At 40.0% G+C, this 24,568-nt stretch overlaps 2 protein-coding genes across 2 annotated transcripts; one reads left to right on the top strand and one right to left on the bottom strand.

Annotated features, from left to right (window-relative positions):
* Positions 1–122: 122 nt before the first annotated feature.
* LOC113316351 (disease resistance protein SUMM2-like) lies at positions 123–3,508 on the bottom strand. Its single transcript, XM_026564550.1, has 3 exons — positions 2,356–3,508; positions 834–2,204; positions 123–205 (listed from the first exon to the last, which is right to left on the bottom strand). Exons 1-3 carry the CDS (start codon positions 3,506–3,508, stop codon positions 123–125), a joined length of 2,607 nt encoding a protein of 868 aa, XP_026420335.1.
* A 7,291-nt stretch (positions 3,509–10,799) lies between these two features.
* LOC113316808 lies at positions 10,800–13,463 on the top strand. The gene is made up of 3 exons (XM_026564959.1): positions 10,800–10,914; positions 11,441–12,151; positions 12,258–13,463. Exon 3 carries the CDS (start codon positions 12,335–12,337, stop codon positions 13,325–13,327), a length of 993 nt encoding a protein of 330 aa, XP_026420744.1. The 5' UTR covers positions 10,800–10,914; positions 11,441–12,151; positions 12,258–12,334; the 3' UTR covers positions 13,328–13,463.
* The last annotated feature ends 11,105 nt before the right edge of the window (positions 13,464–24,568 follow it).

Raw genomic sequence — 24,568 nt, 5'->3', positions numbered from 1 at the left:
GTAGTTAAGAGCTCGAATTTCAAAAAATAAAAATAAGCCAACAACACCACAGCGTCAAGTCAAAAGCCAATAGAAGTAATCGAAAATGCACTTGATGCTCCTTATGCTGCAGCCGGAGTGAGTTAATCTCCCTTAACTTCATCATGTTCGGCTGCAGCATAAGGAGCATAAATGATTCTTTTTGATTCAGCATAGGAACCAAATGCTATCAAAATTCAAACATATGATTATGAACTCCTCCACAGTGAAAAGGCGTTAATTAGTTTCGAATTTTGCAAAATACAAGTACGCAAAGACAAAGCTGGTATAAGTTATCAGGATGTGCTTGCCCGAGGTTGTAAAACAATCATCCATGTTGATAAATATAAGAAAAATGAAACCATTGAAATTGCTCCTTTTGTTGCGCCCAAACATGATAAAGTTAAGGGAGACGTACAGACACACTCCTTGCAGATCATTTGATTGTAGAAAAAAATTTGTTATCCACGAAACTGGATGCTTGTCAAAGAAAGGATTTTAAATTGGCAAAATTAGATGCATTTGACCCGTTATAGTCATGCACGACTGTAAGAAGTCCCGGAAGTCTTCAGAAATTTGCAAGAATTTGAAATGCAGACTCAAAAAAATTCTGCAACAGACTAGAGTTTCCCCAAATAGATTACAGCAAACCTACAAAGTGATCAAATACGTTTTTAACCGAGAAAACACCCGACAAAATACAGAGAATGAAGTGTTCGGAATGACACCATTGTTGTTAAATGGTAGCTTCATCAGTTGTGGACATTCCATCACTATAACGTACTCCAAAACCAAGAATTGCACACTATGCTTACATATCTTCTTTAGGTTCCTGAGCCCATGCAACTTCAAATGCTTTAGTCTTGAAAACACGTTACTTAACATGTCTTCTCCTGCAAACCTATCAGATATTACCTCTTCCAATTCTTGTAGACAAAACAGTTCAAGCTTCTCAAGATTTTGAGCATAAATCAACCATGATACATCCTTCACTTTAGGATAATACATAATACTTACATCTTTAAGGATCAAAAAGCAGAATCCCTGACCTTCGAGGCACATCCCACACAATCTTTGACAATTCCATATGCTATCAATATAAAGTTTCTCCAAAGTCATAAGCAAAGTAACATTATCTTCCATACCTACGCAACTCATGATTCTCAGCTCTTCTAACTCATCACACATTTTGAGATGTAGTGATTTTAAACTAACCATGCTTGCCAGGCTAACTATTGATGATATTGGTGATGATGGTAAAGACATCGGTGACAAAACGAGAGTTGTAATACCCTCACATCTGTTGACTAGCAGCAATTTTGTGGACAATTGCAATTTGTGGATACTTACCAATTTTTGAAGTGCAACAACCGTCTCTAGATTGATTCCGAGATAATCCAATGCTTTTAAGCATTCCAAGTCGCTCAGACTTGGTCCACCTAATTCTTCCCAGTTGTATATCTGTGAATTAAATAAGTCCAACATCTTTAATTTTGTAAGACAACCCAAAGTTTGTGGACTTAGTTCAATTCTAGAAATATTTCTACGGTCGACACATGATAGATCAAGGTACTCTAATTCCGTTAGCGAGAAAATGCTTGGTGGTAGCTTCTCCCTGATTTTCCCACCGGACATATCTAAAACTTTAAGCATGGGCATGCATTGGAAAAAGTCATCAGATATAGTACGCACGTTACTGCTTTGAAGCAACAAAGTTGAGAGATACAAGCAATTTGGTGCTCCACTAAGTTGTTTGATAGAGATATTTCCTATTAGAGATATCTTCTCTGCCTTCTTCCATTCACGGAGCTTTAGCTTGCTTCCTGCTTGAACTGCTAAATGCTTACCTTTTCTTTCCCAGATATCTGAGGCTATCCAAATTGCCAAATCATGAACTACATCGTGCATCTTCACCGAATCTTCCATACAACAGTTACAGGGACCATTTTCTAGCAAACGCGCACTTTTAAGACTATCAATTACATCATGACCTTCGGTATAAGCTTCATCCATATCATCAACTTCATCTAAGAATCCTTCTCCTAACCAAAGTCTAATTAGTTTATCCTTACCTATCAAATAGTCTTCTGGGTATAAGGAGCAACATAAGAAACAAGACTTCAACTTTTCATTTTGCAAATTATCATAACTAAACTTCAAAATAACCAGCACTTCATCAACCATGCCTGCAAAAGAAAATTGTCAACACATAAACTAAATTTTAGTATGTTTCCAGATTTCTCAACCAAAATTCAGTAATAGCAGCAAACACTAAAATTATGAGGAGATAGTTTCAAATTTAGATGGTTATAGCCTAAGTATATTGACAAGACATACCGGAAAACTCAGATGCTGATTTCTTCAAAACATTGTGTGCATGTTTCCACTCTTGAAGAGTTAATTTTGTAGCCATGGTTCGACCAATAGCGATCAGTGCTAGCGGAAGACCAAGACATTCTTTGGCAACTTTCTTAGAAAGATTGGATACATCAGTATGGAAACTTAGCGCTCTTTGACCGACATTTTGTTGAAAAAGACGCCAAGAATCATTCCAATCTAAGCAATTTACTTTGATGATTTCATCAGCTTTCATGCACCCACACACCGACTCGCATCTGGTTGAGAATACAACTCTAGATTTGGTTAGCTCTTGAGATTGAATTCCAATTATTTGTAAATCAACTCTTTTCCATATATCATCTAAGAACAACACAAACTTTTTGTTCTTCAACACTTGGGTCAGATCTTTGGCTCTATCATCTATAGTTTCTTCTGACCAAGACAACCCAAGTGACTTGCCGATCTGATTTTGAATATTTTTTACATCGAAATCTTTCGACACCACAGCCCAAATGACTGAATCAAAAGGATGGTTTCTTTTAAGAAACTCATTGTTCAGATTCATTATAAGAGTAGTCTTTCCAACACCACCCATTCCATGTAAGCCTATAACTCTCACAGGACTTGTCTCATCAACCAATAAACTCCATACATGCTCAAGCTTTTGGTCCATTCCAAGAGTTTTATTGGTGCATATCTCTCGAATAGGATCGGGTTGAGATTCTTCAACAACGGCATTGAAGTTACCTTCCTCCAACAATTTCTCTACTGCATTTATCTTTTCCACTACCAATTTCCCAAGTCTGTAACCACTGCAACAATTCTTTCGACCCCAACAACAAAAATAGCTGCCGCCTCCATTATAAGCACTTTCTACTTCTCGTAAAATATTTTCTACTTGTTGTTCCAAAGCTTCTACACGAGGAAGCCAACCGCCGACTTCATGGGTACGTTTCACTGGTTTTGTTGGGTTTGATTCTGCAATATCAACCCTCTCCTTCACATCATCCCTTCGTTCTCTTAATTTGATAATTAAATTTTTAAGAGATTTCACGTTTTGTTTTATTTCACAGGGATAATACTTTCCATGGACAGCAGAACAATTCCATAGACAAGAGATTATGTCGACGACGGGACCAACAATCTCCATACAGTGTAATGTGTTTAGATGGAGTAGAGGTTCTACTAAATTGAGGAAGCCTCAAAATGCTGTTTGAGAGGAAGGAAATCACTGCAGTAGCTCTTGAAATGTTCCTAGAAATTTGATAATCCTGCAAATTCCTGCACAATGGAAAAAAAAATGAGATCAATTAGTAAAAATATCTCAATCATTAATAATCACTGAAATGTCCAAAAAAATATCAGTCATTCATAATCACAGAAATGTCCAAACACTTGCTTTCAAAAATCAAAAGAAATGAAAACCCAGAATCAAATCCTTGTTTTCCCACTTGATACAAATAATAAAGATCATACTAGATCAGGATACGTAAACAAAGAAGCATAGCTTAAAATAGCACCTATAAAATCACATCTAATGATCTTGTTCGTATTTTATTTTATTCATTCTCAATCATTTGAACCTTAACAGCAACTAAATCCAACACTCAAGAAAGCCTAAAATAACAAAGTAGAGATCTAACTAAAATAAAACTCAGATCATATGAAAAAACACCAGAATTAAGTGTAAACAAATCAAAAAAGTAGAGTAACCAGTTTCAATAAAAATCAGAAATCTATCAAAATTCTTTTGAAGATAACAGATGATGATACAAAGTGGAAATGGCAGAAACAAAAACTAGCTAGTCATTTGCATTCTTTCAGAACATGCCTAATAAAACCGCTAATTTTTTCTTCAAAAATGGTGGTGATGATCAAAATAAAAATTTGTTCACAGTCGTATGAAACCATTAAAAACCCATATCAGAAATGAAGAGAGGAAGAACAAAAATGTAGGAACAGAGAAAGAAAACTTACTTTTAATCCTGAAAGAAGCAAATTAGACTTTAGTACTAGTAGTTGTGCTGGTAGCAGTAATTGAGACCTATGTGGTACATTAATTTCTTTTAGTAGTAAAATCATCGATTGAATACACAATCTAGCTGTATCTATTAGGAAAGTTATATATGGGCTCGAGACTGTTGGGTTGAGACCCATCTTCTCAGTCTCCAGATTGAGACCCGTCTTCATAGTCCAATGCTTAAACTGTTATGGACAGTCCATTGTAAGGTCGGACTCTAGGGTCTAAAACTAGGGTTGTGTATCTTGTATAAGAGGCAGATTGAATGAATGAAAGAGGGACGAACTATTTTGATATATGTGTTTTACAAAATCTAACATGGCATCAAGAGCCAGAGTTGATTAACACGAATAAGAAAACCCTAGAACAGTAAACATGGCGGATGATACAGAATCATCTAAAACAGGAAAAGAGGTAGAAAACAATATGCAAAAGAAGAAACCAGAATATCATCTGGGATCAAGTGATGGACCAGGGATTATCATCACACCTATTGTATTAAAGGGAGCAAACTATGATGAATGGGCTAGAGCAGTGAGAAGATCATTGATAGCCAAACGGAAATTTGGTTTTGTTGATGGAACCGTCAAAGAACCAACAGAACCTGAGGAGTTAGAGGAGTGGATTGTAGTGCATTCAATGCTGGTTTCTTGGATCAGCAATACATTGGAGACAAATATTAGATCAACGTTGGGGGATTATGATGATGCGAGCATGTTATGGACGCACTTGAAGAGGAGATTTTGTGTTGTAAGTGGAACTCGGATCTGCCAGTTGAAAGCTTCCTTAAGCGAATGCAAACAGAAGATGACTGAGGAGGTTGCAGTGTACTATGGGAGATTGAACAAGATATGGGATGAGATGGTGACACATGAAGATACCAAAGTGTAGCTGTGTCCTGTGCACGTGTAACATTGCAACACAGGTTAGTACGTTGAGAGAAGAAGATTTCTTACACTATTTTTTGATTGGTTTGGATACCATGTATAGCTCCCTGCGTGAACAATTACTGGCAAGAGAACCACTGCCATCTATAGATGTGGCTTATCAAGCTGTGGTTAATTAGGAACGTCTAAAATTGGGGGAAGGAGTTGTGGCGTCTCAGACACAGGACAATGTTATGGCGTTCAAGGTTCAGTCAGACCAGCATCCATACAATAATATGTATGATCCTAACAAATTTTGCAAGCATTGTAGCCGAGAAGGGCACTCACAGGAAGGGTGTTTTCAGCTGATTGGATACCCGGAATGGTGGGGTGACAGACAAAGAGGTGGAAGAGGATATGGTCGAGGAGGCCGAACTGGTGGTAGAGCAGGTGGTAGAGGACGTGCTGGTGCCGGGTTTGTGAACAGCAGAGGATGTAGAGGACAAGACAATATACGTACGCATAATTTGAACATCTCGGCAGCAACAACATCATCTCATCCCGCCACTGGATCTTCAGGAGATGCATCAGGACTGACAGGCGTGACTGCAAGTCAAGTTCAGCAGGTTCTTGAATATTTAAATTCAAGAAAAATCAGTTCCCAGCTCCAAGGTAAGACAAATCAAACATCCTGGATTATAGACACATGAGCTACAAATCATATCACGTGTAAAAGAGATGATATGATAAATGTGAAAGATATTAGAGCATGTTTGGTGGGACTGCCGGACGGAAAATATGCTCACTCTGAGAAAATAGGAACAGTTATTCTTCCTGGTGGTTTGAGATTGGACAATGTGCTTTATGTGCCACAGATAACTTGTAACTTGATTTCTGTTACACAACTCATTGATGAGGTAGTATGTAATGTTCAATGTACTAACAATTTATGTCTTATACAGGTTTGGTTGACGAGGTGGACTATATATGTTCTGTGGTGTGCCTCCAGTTAAAGTGCTTACGGTGAATGAGGATACGTATGAGCTGTGGCATCAGCGATTGGGACATCCATCAGAGAAAGTGTTACAACGGTTACCAGGTATGGGTAGATTATTGAAGAAAAATAATGATGCGTGTGATATTTGTCCACGTGCAAAACATCGTAGAAGTAGTTTTGCTAGTAGTTTGAGCAAATCCAGTTGTAGTTTTGATTTGGTTCATATAGATTTGTGGGGTCCTTATAAGACGTGCTCGTCGTCTGGAGGACAATATTTTCTGACAATAGTAGATGATTTTTCAAGAGGTGTGTGGATTTATTTAATTCAAAGCAAAACTGAGGTTGCAACGATATTTCTTAACTTTATTGCGCTTGTGAAACGTCAATTTGGTAAAGAAATCAAAATTGTTAGAAGTGATAATGGAACTGAATTTAATGCATTGCGTGGCTATTTTAAAACTAATGGAATAGTTTTTGAGACATCCTGTGTAGGAACACCTCAACAAAATGGAAGAGTTGAGAGAAAACATCAGCACATAATGAATGTGGCAAGAGCTTTGAGGTTTCAAGCAAATTTACCGATCAGATTTTGGGGAGAATGTGCCTTGACAGCAGCGTATTTGATTAATCGAACGCCTACACCGGTTCTAAATAACAAAACTCCATATGAAGTTCTATTTGGGAAACCGGCACCATATAGTCAGTTGAAAGTATTTGGTTGCTTGTGTTATGTACATGATCAAAGTAGTAAAGGGGATAAGTTTGCAAGTCGAGGAAGAAGGTGCTTCTTTCTGGATTATCCTTTTGGGAAGAAGGCGTGGCAAGTATATGACTTAGACAAAAGACAATTTTTAGTTTCAAGGGATGTAGAGTTTCATGAACATCAGTTTCCTTACATATATAGGGTACCTGATCAGTCAACTGAGATAGTTCAGGATAATAATGACGTGTGTTGGAGTGATGATGAAGAAATAGTGCAGCAAGAGAACCCAGAAGATATTACTGAGAACCCAACTTACATTACTGAGGACCCGGAAGACAGTACTGCGAACCCAGAATATGTTACTGGGAACCAGGAAGGTATTACTGCGAACCCAGAAAACATTACTGAGAACCCGGAAGACATTACTGAGAACCCGATGATACTGAGAACCCAGAATATATTACTGAGAACCCTGTGGTCTCGAAGGAAGTGACGGAAGCTAGTATGGGTAAAGGAAGGAGACAGAAGATTCCGTCTAGTCGGCTCAAAGGTTTTGTAACGCACACTGTACGACAAAATAGTCCATCCATGCTCACTCTCCACAATCATCCTCAGGTACGCCGTATCCTTTGACGTATTATGTTAGTTGTGATAAATTCTCTACAGTTCATAAAAGTTTCTTGCAGCAATTACTGCTGGGTCTGCGCCTAAAAATTTCAAAGAAGCCATGAAGCATCCAGGATGGCGTAAGGCAATGGCAGAAGAAATACGAGCTTTGGAAGAACAAGGAACATGGGAATTAGAAGAATTACCGCCGGGAAAGAAAGCTCTTGGTAGTAAATGGATTTACACAGAGAAGTATGATGAGAATGGACAGTTGGTGCGGCTCAAAGCTAGACTGGTGATCTTTGGGAATCATCAAGTAGAAGGGTTGGATTACAATGAGACATTTGCACCAGTGGCGAAAATGACGACAGTGCGACTTTCCTAGCTGTGGCAGCAATTAAGAATTGGGAAGTGCATCAGATGGATGTACATAATGCATTTCTTCATGGAGACTTGGAAGAAGAAGTGTATATGAAAATACCACCTGGATTTTCTCAAGGTAAGTCTAATATGGTGTGTAGGATGAAAAAATCTTTATATGGTTTAAAGCAGGCTCCTCGTGTTGGTTTGCAAAATTGTCTGCAGCTTTGAAGAATTATGGGTTTCGGCAATCATATTCCGATTATTCTCTTTTTATCATGACTAAGGGAAAAACCCAACTTAATGTTTTGGTATATGTGGATGATTTGATTGTTGCGGGTAATGATTTAGTTGCGCTTGATCAATTCAAACTTTACTTGGGACAATGTTTCAAGATGAAAGATTTGGGAAAGTTGAAGTATTTTCTGGGTTTGGAGGTGGCACGAAGTGCACAAGGTTTTTATATGTGTCAACGCAAATATGCGTTGGATATCATCATGGAAGCAGGTTTATTAGGTGCAAAACCTGCAAAATTTCCAATGGAAACTAATCATCGTCTTTCTTTGGACAAAGGAGATTTGTTCACGGATGTGGAAAAATATCGAAGACTGATTGGGCGTTTAATCTATTTGTCCGTGACTAGGCCAGACCTAGCATATTCTGTTCATATTTTGTCTCAATTCATGCAACTGCCGAGAATAGCACATTGGGAAGCGGCTCTTCGTGTGGTTCGATATTTGAAGAAGAATCCTGGGCAGGGAATTCTGTTGCGCTCTGATAGTGGTCTTAATTTGAAAGGATGGTGTGACTCAGATGGGGCTGGTTGTCCCTTAACTAGACGCTCGTTGACGGGTTGGTTTGTTCTTCTTGGGTATTCTCCAATATCCTGGAAAACTAAGAAGCAACATACTGTTTCTCGTTCGTCAGCTGAAGAGGAATATAGATCTATGGCGGCGGCGACGTGTGAATTAAAATGGTTGAAAAAATTACTGTGTGATTTGGGAGTTCATCATCCACATGGAATGCGACTTCTCTGTGATAGTCAATCGACTTTGTATATTGCTCAGAATCCAGTTTTTCATGAACGAACAAAGCATATTGAAGTTGATTGTCATCTGGTTAGAGATGCTATCATGCAGAAGCTTATTACGCCTTCTTACACTCCTACAACAGTGCAATTGGCGGATATTTTTACTAAGTCTTTAGGGAAAGCACAGTTTCAGTTTCTTATTTCCAAGATGGACATGTGTGATCTCCATGCTCCGTCTTGAGGGAGGGTATTAGGAAAGTTATATATGGGCTCGAGACTGTTGGGTTGAGACCCATCTTCACAGTCTCCAGATTGAGACCCATCTTCTCAGTCTCCAGATTGAGACCCATCTTCATAGTCCAATGCTTAAACTGTTATGGACAGTCCATTGTAAGGTCGGACTCTAGGGTCTAAAACTAGGGTTGTGTATCTTATATAAGAGGCAGATTGAATGAATGAAAGAGTGACAAACTATTTTGATATATGTGTTTTACAAAATCTAACAGTATCTTTCTTTCTTTCTTACTTCTTCTGCTGCTGATGTAATGGGCAGTCATCCCAGATGTGTATATCGAGTACATGGAGATGCATGGGCTATAATTACTACTAATTAATGCGTAGAGTTCGTGGACGGTTTGGATTGAGTTATCAGTCAAAAAAGAAAGCTTGAAAATGTGAGAATTAATTTGATTACACTACTCAGAGTTCAGAATTGACTCTTAGCAAGAACCATTATCACGAGAGGGACAAAAAGCTGACAGAAGTCACTTTCATCGATGTCGGCTCAGCTCATTACTCCACTCCACCTGCAAAGAGCTCCTTAGATAAAGAATTGAAAAAATAAAACATGTAAAAGGAAATGAAAAGGTATTGCATTGAAATCTATAATGTACCAGTTCACTGATTGCATATTCACATTGCCGAGGCTTCCTTTACCATGGTAGACATGCGTATCAGTATGACAAATGCTGTCCCGCACGATTTTGCGGGATGGCTTTCTGTAAAAGCGGCTTATTTAACGTTAGATGATTAAATCAATTATTAGATTCACATTTAGAAAATGACCCACCATTTTATAATAGAACACACCATTTTCTCTAAAGAGTTTAAGGCTGTTACATCTGAATTTTAGCATGATCTAACGAAAAAGAAACCGCTTGAGTGGGATAGCTTCCCGCAAGGTCATGCAAGATAGCTCTGCTCTATCATTATATGTATTCTTTCTAACTTGGCAAAAATTTAATGATGTACCGGAAAGCCTGAGTTTACCATTTTTTTTCTTTTTCTTTTTTAAGCAGCTTAAGTTTACTTAGCAAAATTAGTAGTAACAGGAGGAGTCTCTACCTGGTTTGATACACCCCAACAACTTTTCATAAAATAAATGTTCTTGATGTCAATTTAAGAACAGAAATATGAAACCGGAGCATGTCAGGGTCAGGTCAGATATTATTTTTTCTTTTGGGTCAGATGCGCAACCAAGTCTTAAGGACCTGACTCCTGAGTATGATTATTTAGATACTTTAAATTTTGATGGATATGACATGTAGAAGTTAAATTTAGGGATATTTTGACTTTCGTCACAACAAAATGACCAGATTTTCGTTTGTGTCACCCCAAAATTTTAATTAGAATTTGGATCACGAGACCGGCGTTGACAGTTACAAAAGTCAGTTAAACACGGAAATGACCAAAACAAATTTTAAGTTTGATTTATTTACTAACCAAGTCATCAAACGTTCTGTTAGACATGTGTGTGGCTAAAAGAGATACACGGCTTATCTTTTTCCTTTAGCCAAAATCGTTTTAGTTCTAGGGTTTTTCTTCTCTTTCTCTCCTAGACTGATTGCAGAGACGATTATTACGATTTTTGTCAGAAAATATAATTTGTATCGTGTTACTATAGAAATGGTTGATTTCAGTTAGTTTATCGCCGATCTACAAGATTTCGTGGTTAAAGTTGGTGTTTCAGTTGAGGTAAGTCTAAATAAATCCCTAATTGCTTAAATTTAATCTGGGGGTTTTCGTTTTTGTTGCTTTTAATGATATTACGAGTGATATTCTTTGCAGAAAAAGTACTTTAATGGGTCAATTTTGTTTTCTCCTTTGTGTTTTAGGGTTTTGTTGTGTTCCAGGATTTTTTTAGGTTCTCTTTTTGATTCATTCTTTACTTTTGTCGACCGGTACTTTATGTTAAAAATTGGTATATAGTTTTGTTAATTTAGTGATGGGTGGGTGAGAGTACTGTGGTCATGTTGATGACTTACAGAGTATATAATTGTGTGTCTGGAAAGTTGGCATGTGTGGTTGAGATATTTGAACCCAGTTACTGTGAATGTTTTCAATTATTGTCTGCTGAAAATAGATGGCTTATTTGAAGCAATTTTTACTGTACTGCAGGGTAATGGTAAATGTGGAATAGAGTGACTCATATATTGTGACAATGAATGATTTAGAATGATTATTCTAATTGCTTTTGGTGGTTGTGTATATTTAAATGTAGGTACAATGAATGATTTACTTACATACTATCCCACTAAAGGTGGTTATGTTGTCGGAAAAAGTTCAAGGGCTGAGCATCCTAACATCGAGAAGATGCCTGACTATAGACCTGAAGAAGACTTGGATTTTCTGCCCATTTTGGACCCAAAGAAAACTTCTACAAAGGCCACTCAAGTTGAGTCAAGCACATATGAAAGTCAAGTATCTACTATTGTTGACCCCAATGAAGTGATGTCACATCTAGATGATGAAGATATATTTGCATGTGTGTACCTTGACAGCAACTCAGAAAATGAGACAATAAATGTGGATGACTTTCCTAATGAACCAGATGAGAGTGATGATGATGAACTTCTTTATCAACCTGAGATAGATGATGATGAAGAGATCAACCTAACTTGTCAGATTCAAGCAACACTAAACTCAACTGAAGAATTCAAGTAATATGTTGTAGAAACTGACAACATAGATGGAGATCACAAGTTGTCTGAAGGTCAAGAGTTTGTGGAGAAGTTGTTTGTTGGGCAGCAATGGTTGAGTAAAGAACATTGTAGGGACTATTTAAAGAATCTAGCACTTGACCTGAACCATTCCATTGTCCAAGTGATAAACAAGAAAAAGCAACAAGAATACAAATGCAAAGATGAGACTTGTCCATGGAGGGTTTACTGCTCTGTACTTTCTGATAAGCAAACATTTGAATGCAAAAAAGGTTAGTGATTTGTTTAATGTAAGATGTCCATTTATATATCCAAGTCATTTTAACTTGTATAACTTGTTTATTAACTAAATTTTATGTGTGTTGTTTGAATTTTCAGGTCATTTTGTCCACACTTATGAGGCAATTCATGGTATCAAGCATCCATCGGTTAATGCAAGATGGGTATCCAAGGTGATGCTTGAATCTTTCAAAGCACATCCAAACTACAAGCCCAGGGACTTCATGACTGAGGTAAAAAAGAATCACAAGGTTGAAATTTCATACTATACTGCTTGGCATGCTTATCATCTGTGTAATGAGAAAATCTTGGGTAGTTATGAGGAAGGGTATTCATTGCTGCCTGCATTATGTGACCAAATTCTGAAGGAAAATACCACAAACATTGCTAAGTTAACAACTGACCCTTTGACTAAGAAGTTTAAGTCCCTGTGTGTGGCATATAGGGTGTCATTAGATGGTTTTGTGAAGTCTGCAATACCTATTCTAGGACTAGATGGATGCCATTTATCTGGAAAATATGGTGGTACTTTGTTGGCCATTACATGTCTTGATGGAAACAATGGTATTTTTCCCATTTCTATATACTTGTGTGAGTCAGAGTGTAAGGAAGAATGGATAAATTTTCTAAGTATATTGGTTGAGGAATTGAAGGCACATCCCAAGGCTTTGAATTTTATTAGTGACAGGCAAAAGGGTTTGATTGAAGGTGTTTCTGTAAATTTCAGTGATGTAAATCACTTTCATAGGTACTGCTTTAAACATCTTTATAAGAACTTTAAGAAGCTCCATCCTGGCAAAAACCTTGAGTTTATGACATGGAGAGCAGCAAGGTCATTTAGTGAGGTAGGTCATAAAATTTGGATGGATAGACTCAAAGAGGCCAAGGAATCTGCACCAGCGTGGTTTGACAGAGAACCAGTTGAGACATGGGCAAGAGCTTACTTTGATAGGTCATCAAAGTATGAGCATGTGACATCAAATTTTTGTGAAGCTTTTAATTCATGGATTCTTGATTTAAGGAGGATGCCTGTATGTAAGTTGGTTCAGAAGTTTCATTTGCTTATGATGAGAATTTTCTATGATAGAGAGCAAGTGGGTAAGAAAACTTCTTTTATGAAAATAAAAGTTACACATGGCATGTGTTACTTTGATCTTCTTTTTTTATGAAAAGACTTCTTTTATTTACTCTTGGTTTAAGTTCATTACATCATTGCATCACATGATTACATAACTATTATAAGATAACAGTTACACAGATTATATCTAGCATTAGTTTAGTCGTGTTTCTGATAAACCCATTTGAAAGCACCGCAGACATTGCACTTTAGAAACTTATCACCTAGACGGTGTTGTTGTCTTGATGTAAATAGACTCATAATGTTGTTGCAGTGAGGAGTGAAGCATTTGTTTGACTTCCATGGGCATTCATATGCCAAATGAGTATCTTTGTGACAATGAAAACAACTCTTTACATTTAGTTTATCTTCTAACTCAGCACATAAGACCTTTTCTTGCTTGTCAGTCAAATGAGTTTTCTTTATTATACAACCTCCATTGTAAGCAGTAATGGCATCGACAATCCATTCATAGCAAGCACATGATGCACAACTCAGTATTTCCTTTGCACACTCTTTGCATAGTAGGTTGTGAAAGTTTGAGTATCTCTTTGGGCATACCAGGGCTGTATGACCTGTGTCATTGCATATCTGACATACCTACAATGAAATACGAAACTTAACTTGTGTATTCCATATGAAAGCAAGTTACAGGTGTGTGTGAAATTGATTATGGGTATAAATAAATAAGTCGCAAACGCCGACGAATAAGTCTTCCTATGATGTACGAAACTTAACTTGTGTATGTCACGGCTGTGTGTCGCAAACGCTGACAAATAAGTCTGCCTCTGATGTACGACCCACGGTTGTGAGTCGTTGTTACTGTTGGAAAACGACGGTCTTGGTTGGTCCGTTCTTCGTGTTCTTCATGTTCATCAGCAGCAGCAGCAGACACCGAGTTTGGGAAAACTCGAATTTCTTCTTCTCTGGCTCTCCTCAGCCCCCAGACTCTCGACACCTCCTCTCTATGATCTCATCCACCTATTTATACTCCTTAGACTCATTTAATCATGCCATAATTCTCAATATTCTTCATTGAACTCGGGCAGTAAAGAAAATATTTTGGGAATATTTTCTTCCCTGATTTAGCTTCTCACGCGTTTCCACAGATGCAAAATCTCCTCATTTATCTTTTTCAAGGTCCAAAGTGTTGCTAGAGTCATCATACATGAGCAGAACACGTTTAAATTCTCCAAAACTCATGTAATCCCGTGAACTGTCCCTCTCATGCACGTGCTTCCCTGATTTCTTCTCACGGATTTTTCAGCCAAATTTGATAGACCAAAAAACTTGTAATAGCTTTTTATATGTCCCAGGAACAATCCCATAAATTTTCATCCATTTAGTCTCCCTATAACACCTCCAAATCCTTGATTGAAATCTGACAGTGAATTAAAATATTTTCCCGCCAATATTCAGTTCAAACGAAGGGGATGAAAGTGCCCCTTAACCAGCTTCTTGGGTGCCAATAAAAAATGGGTGCTGTGGACAAATTTGGGATACATATAGCCCTGGGTGCTGAAGATGAATTTGGGCTACACATAACCATGGGTGCCCCTTATCCAAATCTTGGATCCGTATAACAAATGTTCTCTGGAGGTGTCCCGAGCAACTTTTGGAGCCGAATTTTCCAACAATGTTTATTTCCAAAAAATACCTATAAACACACATAACACCATAATAAGTACGAAATCGGGTACTAACAATATGAAACATTGAGGACAAATTAGACACATAAATGCGTCTATCAGTATGGCCCACCCTTCTTTCGTCTTTTCCATGAATACCATCAGTTCTTTTTGCTTTTTTGACTCCATCATGCTCTTCCTTCTTTTCTTCCTCCTTTTTAGTCTTTCCTCGTAGTTTTCAATATCCTTCTCGCCGCAATCCTTCACGTCTCCCTGATTTCCTTTTATCTCGCAAATTCCACTCGGCATTGGGAATCTTATTGCCTGGTGGTAAGTCGATGCGACCCCTTCTAGCCCACCCGCGAAAATCTTCACGCATATTTCACCCTTTGGTTTTGTTGCCACCCCATTTAATCTGTATAGATTGTACGCCGAAGGCATAACGTAAGAATCTTCATACCCTAAAGCTTTAAATGCATGATAAAAAAAGGACGTCCACTCAGCTTCCCATGTCCAATAAGACCTTGTTCATAGCCCAGATATTTCCCTTACCGCTTCGAACCTATTTTCCTCGTGAGTAACCAAGATGATTACCAATGAGTCCGTGTGCGATCCTTCCTCTGGTGCATCTCGTGCTGAGAACGAGATATCATTCCTTTGCCACTCCTCCAGAGGTTCCCTTTTCACCACAAGGATGATTTCATTTCCTTCATAGTCCCTTTTGTATACTCTTGAGAGCACATTGTCATGTAAATTTTGGATTTCTTCCTTCGAATGCACTATGAAGTTATAGCCGGACCTCCACGTTCCCTTGTTTATTTCGACCTGATGCCTCTCTGTCTGGATCCTATGGTAGTCGTGTTGGGGTGGTGGTGGAAGCCTCTGATCTGCCACGTAGTGTGCGATCTTTCCTTATTCAATGAGACGAAGTATGATTCTCCGGACATTCCTACAATTGTTCGTATGGTGGCCATGAAAGCGATGATATCGGCAAAACTCATCATTCCTCTTCCCATATTGTGTCTCCCTTCCCAGATTTGGTGGGGATGGGATCTCTTCGGTCAATATGACTTCCGCCCATACCCTTCTTACAATTGTATTGAGTCCTGGGAGTTTCAACTCGGTTCATGCTAACGCGTTAGATCCTTGCTTCGTCGTCTGCATCTTCTTTGCCTCATGACATCTTGCCTTATCTCCTCGTGGTCTTTGTTTTCTTTGCTGCGACTCCCCATGCCTTGGGTTTTGATCATATCACCTCAGTTTTTCGTCTAGTGTTGTTTCCAACTCTGGACGAGCCAGTGTGGTTGTCGCGTATTCCTTCGTCCATTGTGTTTTCCTACCCCTTTCTGACCTCCCTATTTCTATCCTCATACCTCGCAGCTCCTGTAAGATCTCCAGATCTAAAGTCCTCTTTTTGTACCATGAGTTAAAATGCCACATAATGGGCCAAATTGCTACTTAAATCACCCTTTAGCCCTCATTCAAGCCTGCCACCAGCTTACTCACTGAAGTAGCTACAAGCAAGTACAGTGCTCCGTGAAGTCAACACCGGTCAATGGTCAAAGGTCAATATCGGTCAATGGTCAAGGTCAACCATCGGTCAACGGTCGAAGTAAAGTTGTCAGTCGCACTTCCAGCCAATTTTCGTCAATATCGCCAGCGATACTTCCAACTAGTTCTCGGCCATCTCCCACGGCCATGTCCCCCGGCTATGTCCCCCGGGCATGTCCCCCGGGCATCTCTCCCGACCATGTTGCTCGGCCATGCCCACAGGCGGAATCCTCCATCCATACGGGAAGCCCATTATGCCTGTCAGTCATCAATCCAGTTTCTACCCATGCAGTCATCTATGCTGCCAGCTAGCGTACACTATACTGCCAGCCATTATTCATGCAGGATTCAACATAGTGGCTTGAATGAGCAGTTTCATGCAAAATTTAACATGGTGGCATGAATGAGCAGTTTCATGCATAATTAAAGATGGATCCATGCAGCAGTTTCATACATGCAATAATAATTCCAGCAGCTTCATGCAGAATTGAAGAGAGAGGCATAAATGAGCAGTTAATGCCATTTAAGTTATATTGAAATTATGTATACAATTGTATAAATAGTGAGGAGAAAAAATGAGTGAGGTGAGGGGAAAACTGGAGGATAGAGAGATAGCTAATACAGAAAAATACACAATGTAATTCTGATATCAATAAAATATCACCCCCAAGGGGATTCGTCCGTGGATGTAGGAAACCATGCCGAACCACGTTAAACCTGTGTCACTGTACATATTTGTTCTTCAATTCGTCTCCTAACCCAACATACACACGAAATCATCTATTCATCGTGTTTCGTTCCCAAAAGTAATTCTGGGTACAAACATTGGCGCCGACTAAGGGGAATACGAGAAAAGAGATCGTGTTTTCCCATTGAGAAAAGTTGTAAAGAAAATACTTCAAAATCGTCTCCTTTAAAAAGTAGTTTGAACGTCTTGAAAAATCACCGCTGCACTCTAGTTAATTGCAACTGCTGCAGTCTAGTTTGATCGTTGTTGCAGTCTAGATAATCGCAGCTGCTGCTGACCATATAAAATTATAGAAACTGCAGTCCAGTTAATCGTAACTGCTGCAATCCAGATTCGTTGTTTCAGATTTGCAGAAATTATCACCTTCGGAAACCAATAAAACTGCATCACTAAAAGACCGTTGAAACCGCTCCAAGGACGTTCGGTCCACGGTAAAAGATGACGTAAAAACATCGTCAAAATTGTTGTTGGATGTTCGATCCGCAACATGATTGGGTCCAGTTTTGATTTCATTTACTGCAGTACATCTAATCGCAGCTGCTGCAGTCCTGTTAAACCACGACCGGTGTCCAAGGCCGGCGGTCAAGCCGGCGACCAGATCCGTTCAACCACTTCAGGGTTTCATTTACCCCCTTAAGAAACCGTCACCCACGTTATGGTCTCCATCACCCACTTCAGTGTTAGTGAATCATGATGTCAGCATGGCGTCAGCAGCAGCAGCGTCAGCAAGAACAACCACATAAGAGTCGCCACGTCAGAAACTGCCACGTCAGCATCCCCGTCCAATTAGTGCCTGCCACGGCATCATACATACCACGTCAGCACTACACGTCACCCAAATCAGGCCAATAAATGGCTTCCACGTCAGCATAAGACCACACGTCAATAGGGCTGATGTGTCATATGCCACATCAACGTGATGTTGGCCAAGCAATGCCACGTCAGCAGAAATCCTCCACGCCATCGTTGACACGTCAGTAGTAAGGACCAATCATTGACTGCCACGTCAGCAGCGATGTGCAGTCATCATCTCACGTTCGTTGCTAGAATATTCCTTTAAACATAACGGCGTCAGCATATTTCGTCCCTGCTCCGCAGCAATTGCCGGCGGCAGACGGCCGGCAAATTCGATCTGATTCAGTGAAACTCGGAGCAACTTAATTTCGTAAACCTGGATTTTTCAGCCCACGTCAATTTGCCTAGCGGATTTATACGCCCCACTTGGGCTTGGTCTTAAATTTTGTTTCCTTGATATCTTCTTCATCCCACGTCCGAATTGGATGATTTTTGGCTCGTTGGTAAAATTTTTCAAATTAAAAAATAATAGTTTTTGTACAATCCGGTCTTGGAGCAAGCCGCTTACCGACCAATTTCATTTCTTCGATAACTTCTTCTCCGTGCGTCCAAAGGAAGTGATATTCGGCCCGTTGAGATCGTATGTCAATTTCCAACGTCACGAAGGAAAAATTTCATCGTTTAAAGAAAAATTATTTTTTGAGGCTGGAGCGGCGACATCAAAGAGGGGCGCATTTTAAACTACCATATGAAGCCATAACGAAATCCTCAAAGATTGATGTTGTGTTGATTTAAGTCCACAACATGAAATGCTCATGCTAGTTGTGTGGATTTTCAGATCTCAAGACACTTATGTTCGGTGGTCATCATAACTGCTACAGTCTAGTTGACCGAGCTATTGTAGTCCGTTTCTTCAGCAAATGCTGCGGTCCAGTTGAACGAACTGCCGCAGTCCTTTTTCGCATAATTATTATAGTCCAGTTTCACTAATAGCTGTTACAGCTCAGCTGATCGTAGCTGCGAAAATACTGTTCCATGGCAATTGTCTTCAATACCCAGTTTCGATTCAACTGGTGCATTCCAATCTCGGAGAAAAATCTAGTTGTTGAGTGGACGTCCTTACAGCCCTATGCACACAGTGTCGCAATACCACATCTCATCAGGTACGTATACAGTTTACATATCATTGCATCATTTCATATAATAATGCATACTTTTGTTCACTAGGACACCTATAATGTGGCGAGCATTTTCTCACAAGGAGATGCATACATTTCAATTCTGCGCGCATCTGGAATAGTGGGATTGTCCCCCTGTGTGAATTCCAGATAGCAGACACCTACAACTTCATTCCATGTACGAGCAAGATGTAGCAAGGTTGTGTACCATTGTGCGAGCATTGAGCAGCATGAAAATCATTATCTTGCGAGTTGCATATCACTTCAACGTGTGTGATCATCACTTGGGGGCGAGATATGTAACACCTCATGGTCCAAAAGATAACTCTTTTGGGGCGAGCTGCGTAACACTCCATACGCTTGGGGGCGAGTTACATAGCACCTAAATGCAATGCGGAATTCAGCTTCTGAAAATCGAAACAAAAGGTAACCCAAACTTCTTAATCCTCTAGCGAGTTATAGGATTAAGTGGGGGCGAGCATACACCCTAATATTTTGACGCAATTATTGCAATCAGTAATGTTAAACTTCTACAGCTAAGTTGATCGAACTGTTGTAATCCTGTTCTTAAGCAACAGCTGCACTCAGTTGGACGCAACTGATGCATTCTAATTTTGCTAATCCATTATGTACTCAGTTGGACTCAACTGATACAATATGGTTTTATTTGTAACTGCTACACTCAGGTTTATCGAACTGTTTTAACCCAGTTCCTTAGCAACTGTTGTAGTCTAGCTGATCGAAGCTACTGCAACCCAATAATGATCGTTGCTGCTACAGTCCAGCTGATCGAAGCTGTTGTGGTCCAGCTCTGTTCGTCGCTGCTGCATTTCAGCTGATCGAAGCTGCTGCAGTCCAGCTATGTTCGCATCTCCTTCAGCCTAGCTGATCGCAGCTGATGCAGTGCAGTCTTGCCCGTCGCTGCTGCAGTTCAGCTGATCGAAGCTACTGCAGTACAACTATGTTCGCAGTTCCTGCAGTCCAGCTGATCGCAGCTGCTGTAGTGTAACTTGGATCATCGCTGCTGCATTCCAGCTGATCGCAGCTACTGCAGTACAGCTATGTTCGCAGTTCCTGCAGTCCAGCTGATCGAAGCTGCTGTAGTGTAACTTTGCTCGTCGCTGCTGCATTTCAGCTGATCGCGACTGATGTAGTCCAGCTATATTCGCAGTTCCTGCAGTCCAGCTGATCGCAGCTGCTGTAATGTAACTTTGATCGTCGTTGCTGCATTCCAGCTGATCGCAGCTGCTGCAGTCCAGCAATGTCCTCAGTCCCTGCAGTCCAGCCGATCGCAGCTGCTGCAGTGAAACTTTTCTCGTTGCTGCTGCATTCCAGCTGATCGAAGCTGCTGCAGTCCATCTATGTTCGCAGATCCTGCATTCCAGCTGATCGAAGTTGTTGCATCCCAACTATGCTCGTGATTCCTGTAGTCCAGCTGACCACAGCTGATGCAGTCATGTTCGTAGCTCCTGCAGTCCAGCTGATCGCAGCTGCTGCAGACCAACTTCGCTCAATGTTGTTACTACCCAGTTTTGCTCATTACTACAGAGCACAGTTTTTTGTGGCCATCGCAGTCCAGATTACCTCAATCACTGCAATCCAGTTCCGGATTAACTATTCTGATCTAGTCAGCATCGCTGCTACTATTGAAGACATATAAAGATTGATGTCACATCCAGTGGCACAACCAAGACCATTGGAGGTCCAACAACACACAAAATCTGTTACCATCTCAACTACTAAAGGGTCACACCCCTTTGCTATGCAACTACCTCAGTTCTGTTTTACATCAACAGTTACAGCTCACTTTCAACACCATTCCTGTCAAGCATCACGCTTCCGTCGCAGTCCAGTTCAGACTTCAGTCTGTTTTCGCATACGACAATGGTTCATACTCAATTGTTTCACCCCGATCTTCCAATCCCAACAACCTCACTTGGGGGCGACTTGATTACGATTTCCTCAATCGACGAAGGCTTTTTTCTTTGCACTTCAACAACAACAATTTACCCTTGGGGGCGTCTTGATTTTCGCAAACAACAAGGGAATTTTGCCAATCACCTCAACATCAACAATCCACACTTGGGGGCGAGTTCTTCCATTGACTAAGGAAAACAAAATTTTCTTAGCCTCCAACGAGTTGGAGGTTAAGAGGGGGAGATGTTTGTACCATGAGTTAAAAGGCCACATAATGGGCCAAATTGCTACTTAAATTACCCTTTGGCCCTCATTCAATCCTTCCACCAGCTTACTCACTGAAGTAGCTACAAGCAAGTCCAGTGCTCCGTGAAGTCAACACCGGTCAATGGTCAAAGGTCAATACCGGTCAATGGTCAGGGTCAACCATCGGTCGACGGTCGAAGTAAAGTTGCTAGTCGCACTTCCAGCCAATTTTCGTCAATACCGCCAGCGATACTGCCAACTAGTTCCCGGGCATGTCCCCCGGCCATCTCCCCCGAGCATCTCCCCCGGCCATGTTGCTCGGCCATGCCCACAGGCGGAATCCTCCATCCAAACAGGCAGCCCATTATGCATGTCAGTCATCAATCCAGTCTCTACCAATGCAGTCTCTACCAATGCAGTCATCTATGCTGCTAGCCAGCGTACACTATACTGCCAGCCATTATTCATGCAGAATTCAACATAGTGGCTTGAATGAGCAGTTTCATGCAGAATTTAACATGGTGGCATGAATGAGCAGTTTCATGCAGAATTAAAGATGGATCCATGCAGCAGTTTCATACATGCAATAATAACTCCAGCAGCTTCATGCAAAATTGAAGAGGGAGGCATAAATGAGCATTTAATGCCATTTAAGTTATATTGAAATTATGTATACAATTGTATAAATAGTGATGAGCAAAAACGAGTGAGATGAGGGGAAAACTGGAGGATAGAGAGATAGCTAATACAGAAAAATACACAATGTAATTCTGATATCAATAAAATATCACCCCCAAGGGGATTCGTCCGTGGATGTAGGCAACCATGCCGAACCACGTTAAACCTGTGTCACTGTATATTTGTTCTTCAATTCGTCTCCTAACCCAACATACACACCAAATCATCTATTCATCGTGTTTCGTGCCCAAAAGTAATTCTGGGTACAAACATCCTCCCTCTTACTTCGTAAGCGCTTCCTTCGCTATTATTACGTTTATTTTCGTCCTCGCGCCTCATTTACTCTTCGTATTTCAGCTTTTCATTTTCACATCTCGCCTCCACCAACAATCTCCTCAGGTCTCTTTCCCGTTCATATCCTTGCCGCATCTTCCTTCTCTATGTTCTTCCTTCTTACTTTTTCCATCTTCCTCGTAATCTTCCCATGGATCGTTTCCTCGTTGCGGAATCTTCATTTGAGATGGAACTGTTATTGCCTCTGAACTGGTATCTTCTTCTTGCAATCTTCCCATCTTCAACTTATTGCCGCGTTCGTAATCCGGTCGCATCACCTGACCTCCTTACTGTACCGTTCCAGCTTGTTTTTATGATTTGTATCTTGCTCGTCCTTTCTCCCAATGGGGTACCTCATTCGGTTCTTCGAACGTCATGCTCTCATCAACAACATCCTTTCTCTTTTTCTCATGGATCGTTCCTCTTTTTGCGATAGCCCTAGCTTTCCTGTTTTAGACAGGTCCCTTCGTAAGTTTAGCATCTTCCTCCGCCTTTCCTTTCCGCCGACTTAGGATGCTTTCTCCATTTGATGCATTTGCTTTCATTTCTTCTCTCTGTGCCTCCAACCGCTCGCTCCTCCTTGTTTCTATCACGTGTCTCGCCCGGTCTGGTGTTTTAGCCATCAACTGATCCTTGGTTCAATCTCTTCCAACTAATTTCTTGCCTTCAATCTTCCGATGAAATACCCAAGGGCCACTCTCTCTCCTAGGTTTCTAGTTTTGACTACGAATGAATCGTTTAAGATCTACAAAGCCCTAATTTTAAAACAACTCGTCAAAATCTCTAACTTCTATAGTTTTAAACAATTTAAACCTTTTTCAAACTCTTAGATGAGGATGAATCCCCGATCTAAGTCCATGTTTTTGGACTCCAAAATGTAACTACTGGAAATCCAGTAGCACACCCAAGTAAGAGAAGAAACAGATCTAAGATATGATAAAGATTTTGGATAAAAAGTTCTTTATTGATTAACCATTCCAAGTCGTGAAGAATACAAGTTTTTGAGTGCAAGGATACCCTAATCTCTCACTCTAAGCAAAGCAATCCCTCAGCCAGAATCTGACTCCTCATACATTGCCCAAGGACCCCTATTTATAGACCAATTGACCATAATGGTGTACAACTCATTTTTCTTCGCCTGGATCTCGTGGAGGTGCTTTATACTTCGCCCAGATCATTTTCCATGAAGGTTTCCCCTTTCTTTCGCTGACATCTTTGGGTTTTTGTCGTGACAACTGTCTTTTTTCTTGCTCCATAATTTATTTACTTCGCAAGTTATCTTTCTAGTCAAGTAACCTTTACTTCGTCCATCTTTATTTCGTGGCGGGTGCCTTTCCGGATACTCCAACTGATTCTTCGCAACTTAGATCCTTCAAGTGAGTTACCTATCCTTAATATACTATCTCGCACATGGTTTTCATTTCATCAGTTATTCAATAATGACGATCCTGACTTGACAAGTCAGTGACGAGGATCTTCGAGAAATAGTGCAAGATCTTTCGGCAGGATTTCCTTAAATGATTCGTGTCTTCTCCTGCGTCCACGTGGCGAATCGTAACTTTGGTATTTACAAAAATTTTGAGCATCTTTGACTGATGCTGGGTATTTTGCAACCTTTTCAAAACATGCGTCTCAGGTTATCATGTGGGATTCTACCAAAAGGTTGAGATACAGATTTTTGCAAGATACAAGGGAATAACTGTCGGATCCATTTCCATCTTTTTGTTATCCTTACTGAACTCTCACATAGTAAAACTAAATTAACCAAAACGAAGAAAAGCAAAGTGGGCCTCCTAATACACACAAAAATTGTTCGGCACCTACATCGAGGATATGCAGTGGAATCTTATGGAACTTCTCTTTCTCCATATCAAATGGTCCTTTCTAAATTTACATCCTAACGTATACGCAATCCAACAAAGAGACCCGCGTTAACATAAGGATGCTAATGGGGTACCATTTTACATCCCCAAGAGGCAATTATTTTTTTGTCCTATATATATATTGGTATACCCCCAAATAAAATGATATTCTCATTAGCAGCCCTGTGTTAGCGATATTGGTATACCCCCAAATAAAATGATATTCTCATTAGCAGCCCTGTGTTAGCGAGTCGGATCAAACATTTTATCAACAAAATCATCCATCTTGACGCCATCAACCTTGCTCCATGAATTTGATTTAAGTGTATAAACATGAACCAGATACCTATTATTATT

Source organism: Papaver somniferum, chromosome 10 (assembly GCF_003573695.1).
Source record: "Papaver somniferum cultivar HN1 chromosome 10, ASM357369v1, whole genome shotgun sequence".
NCBI classification, from domain to species: Eukaryota; Viridiplantae; Streptophyta; class Magnoliopsida; order Ranunculales; family Papaveraceae; genus Papaver; species Papaver somniferum.
The sequence above is the reverse complement of the archived record's forward strand: the minus strand, read 5'-3'. Positions and strand labels throughout refer to the sequence as shown.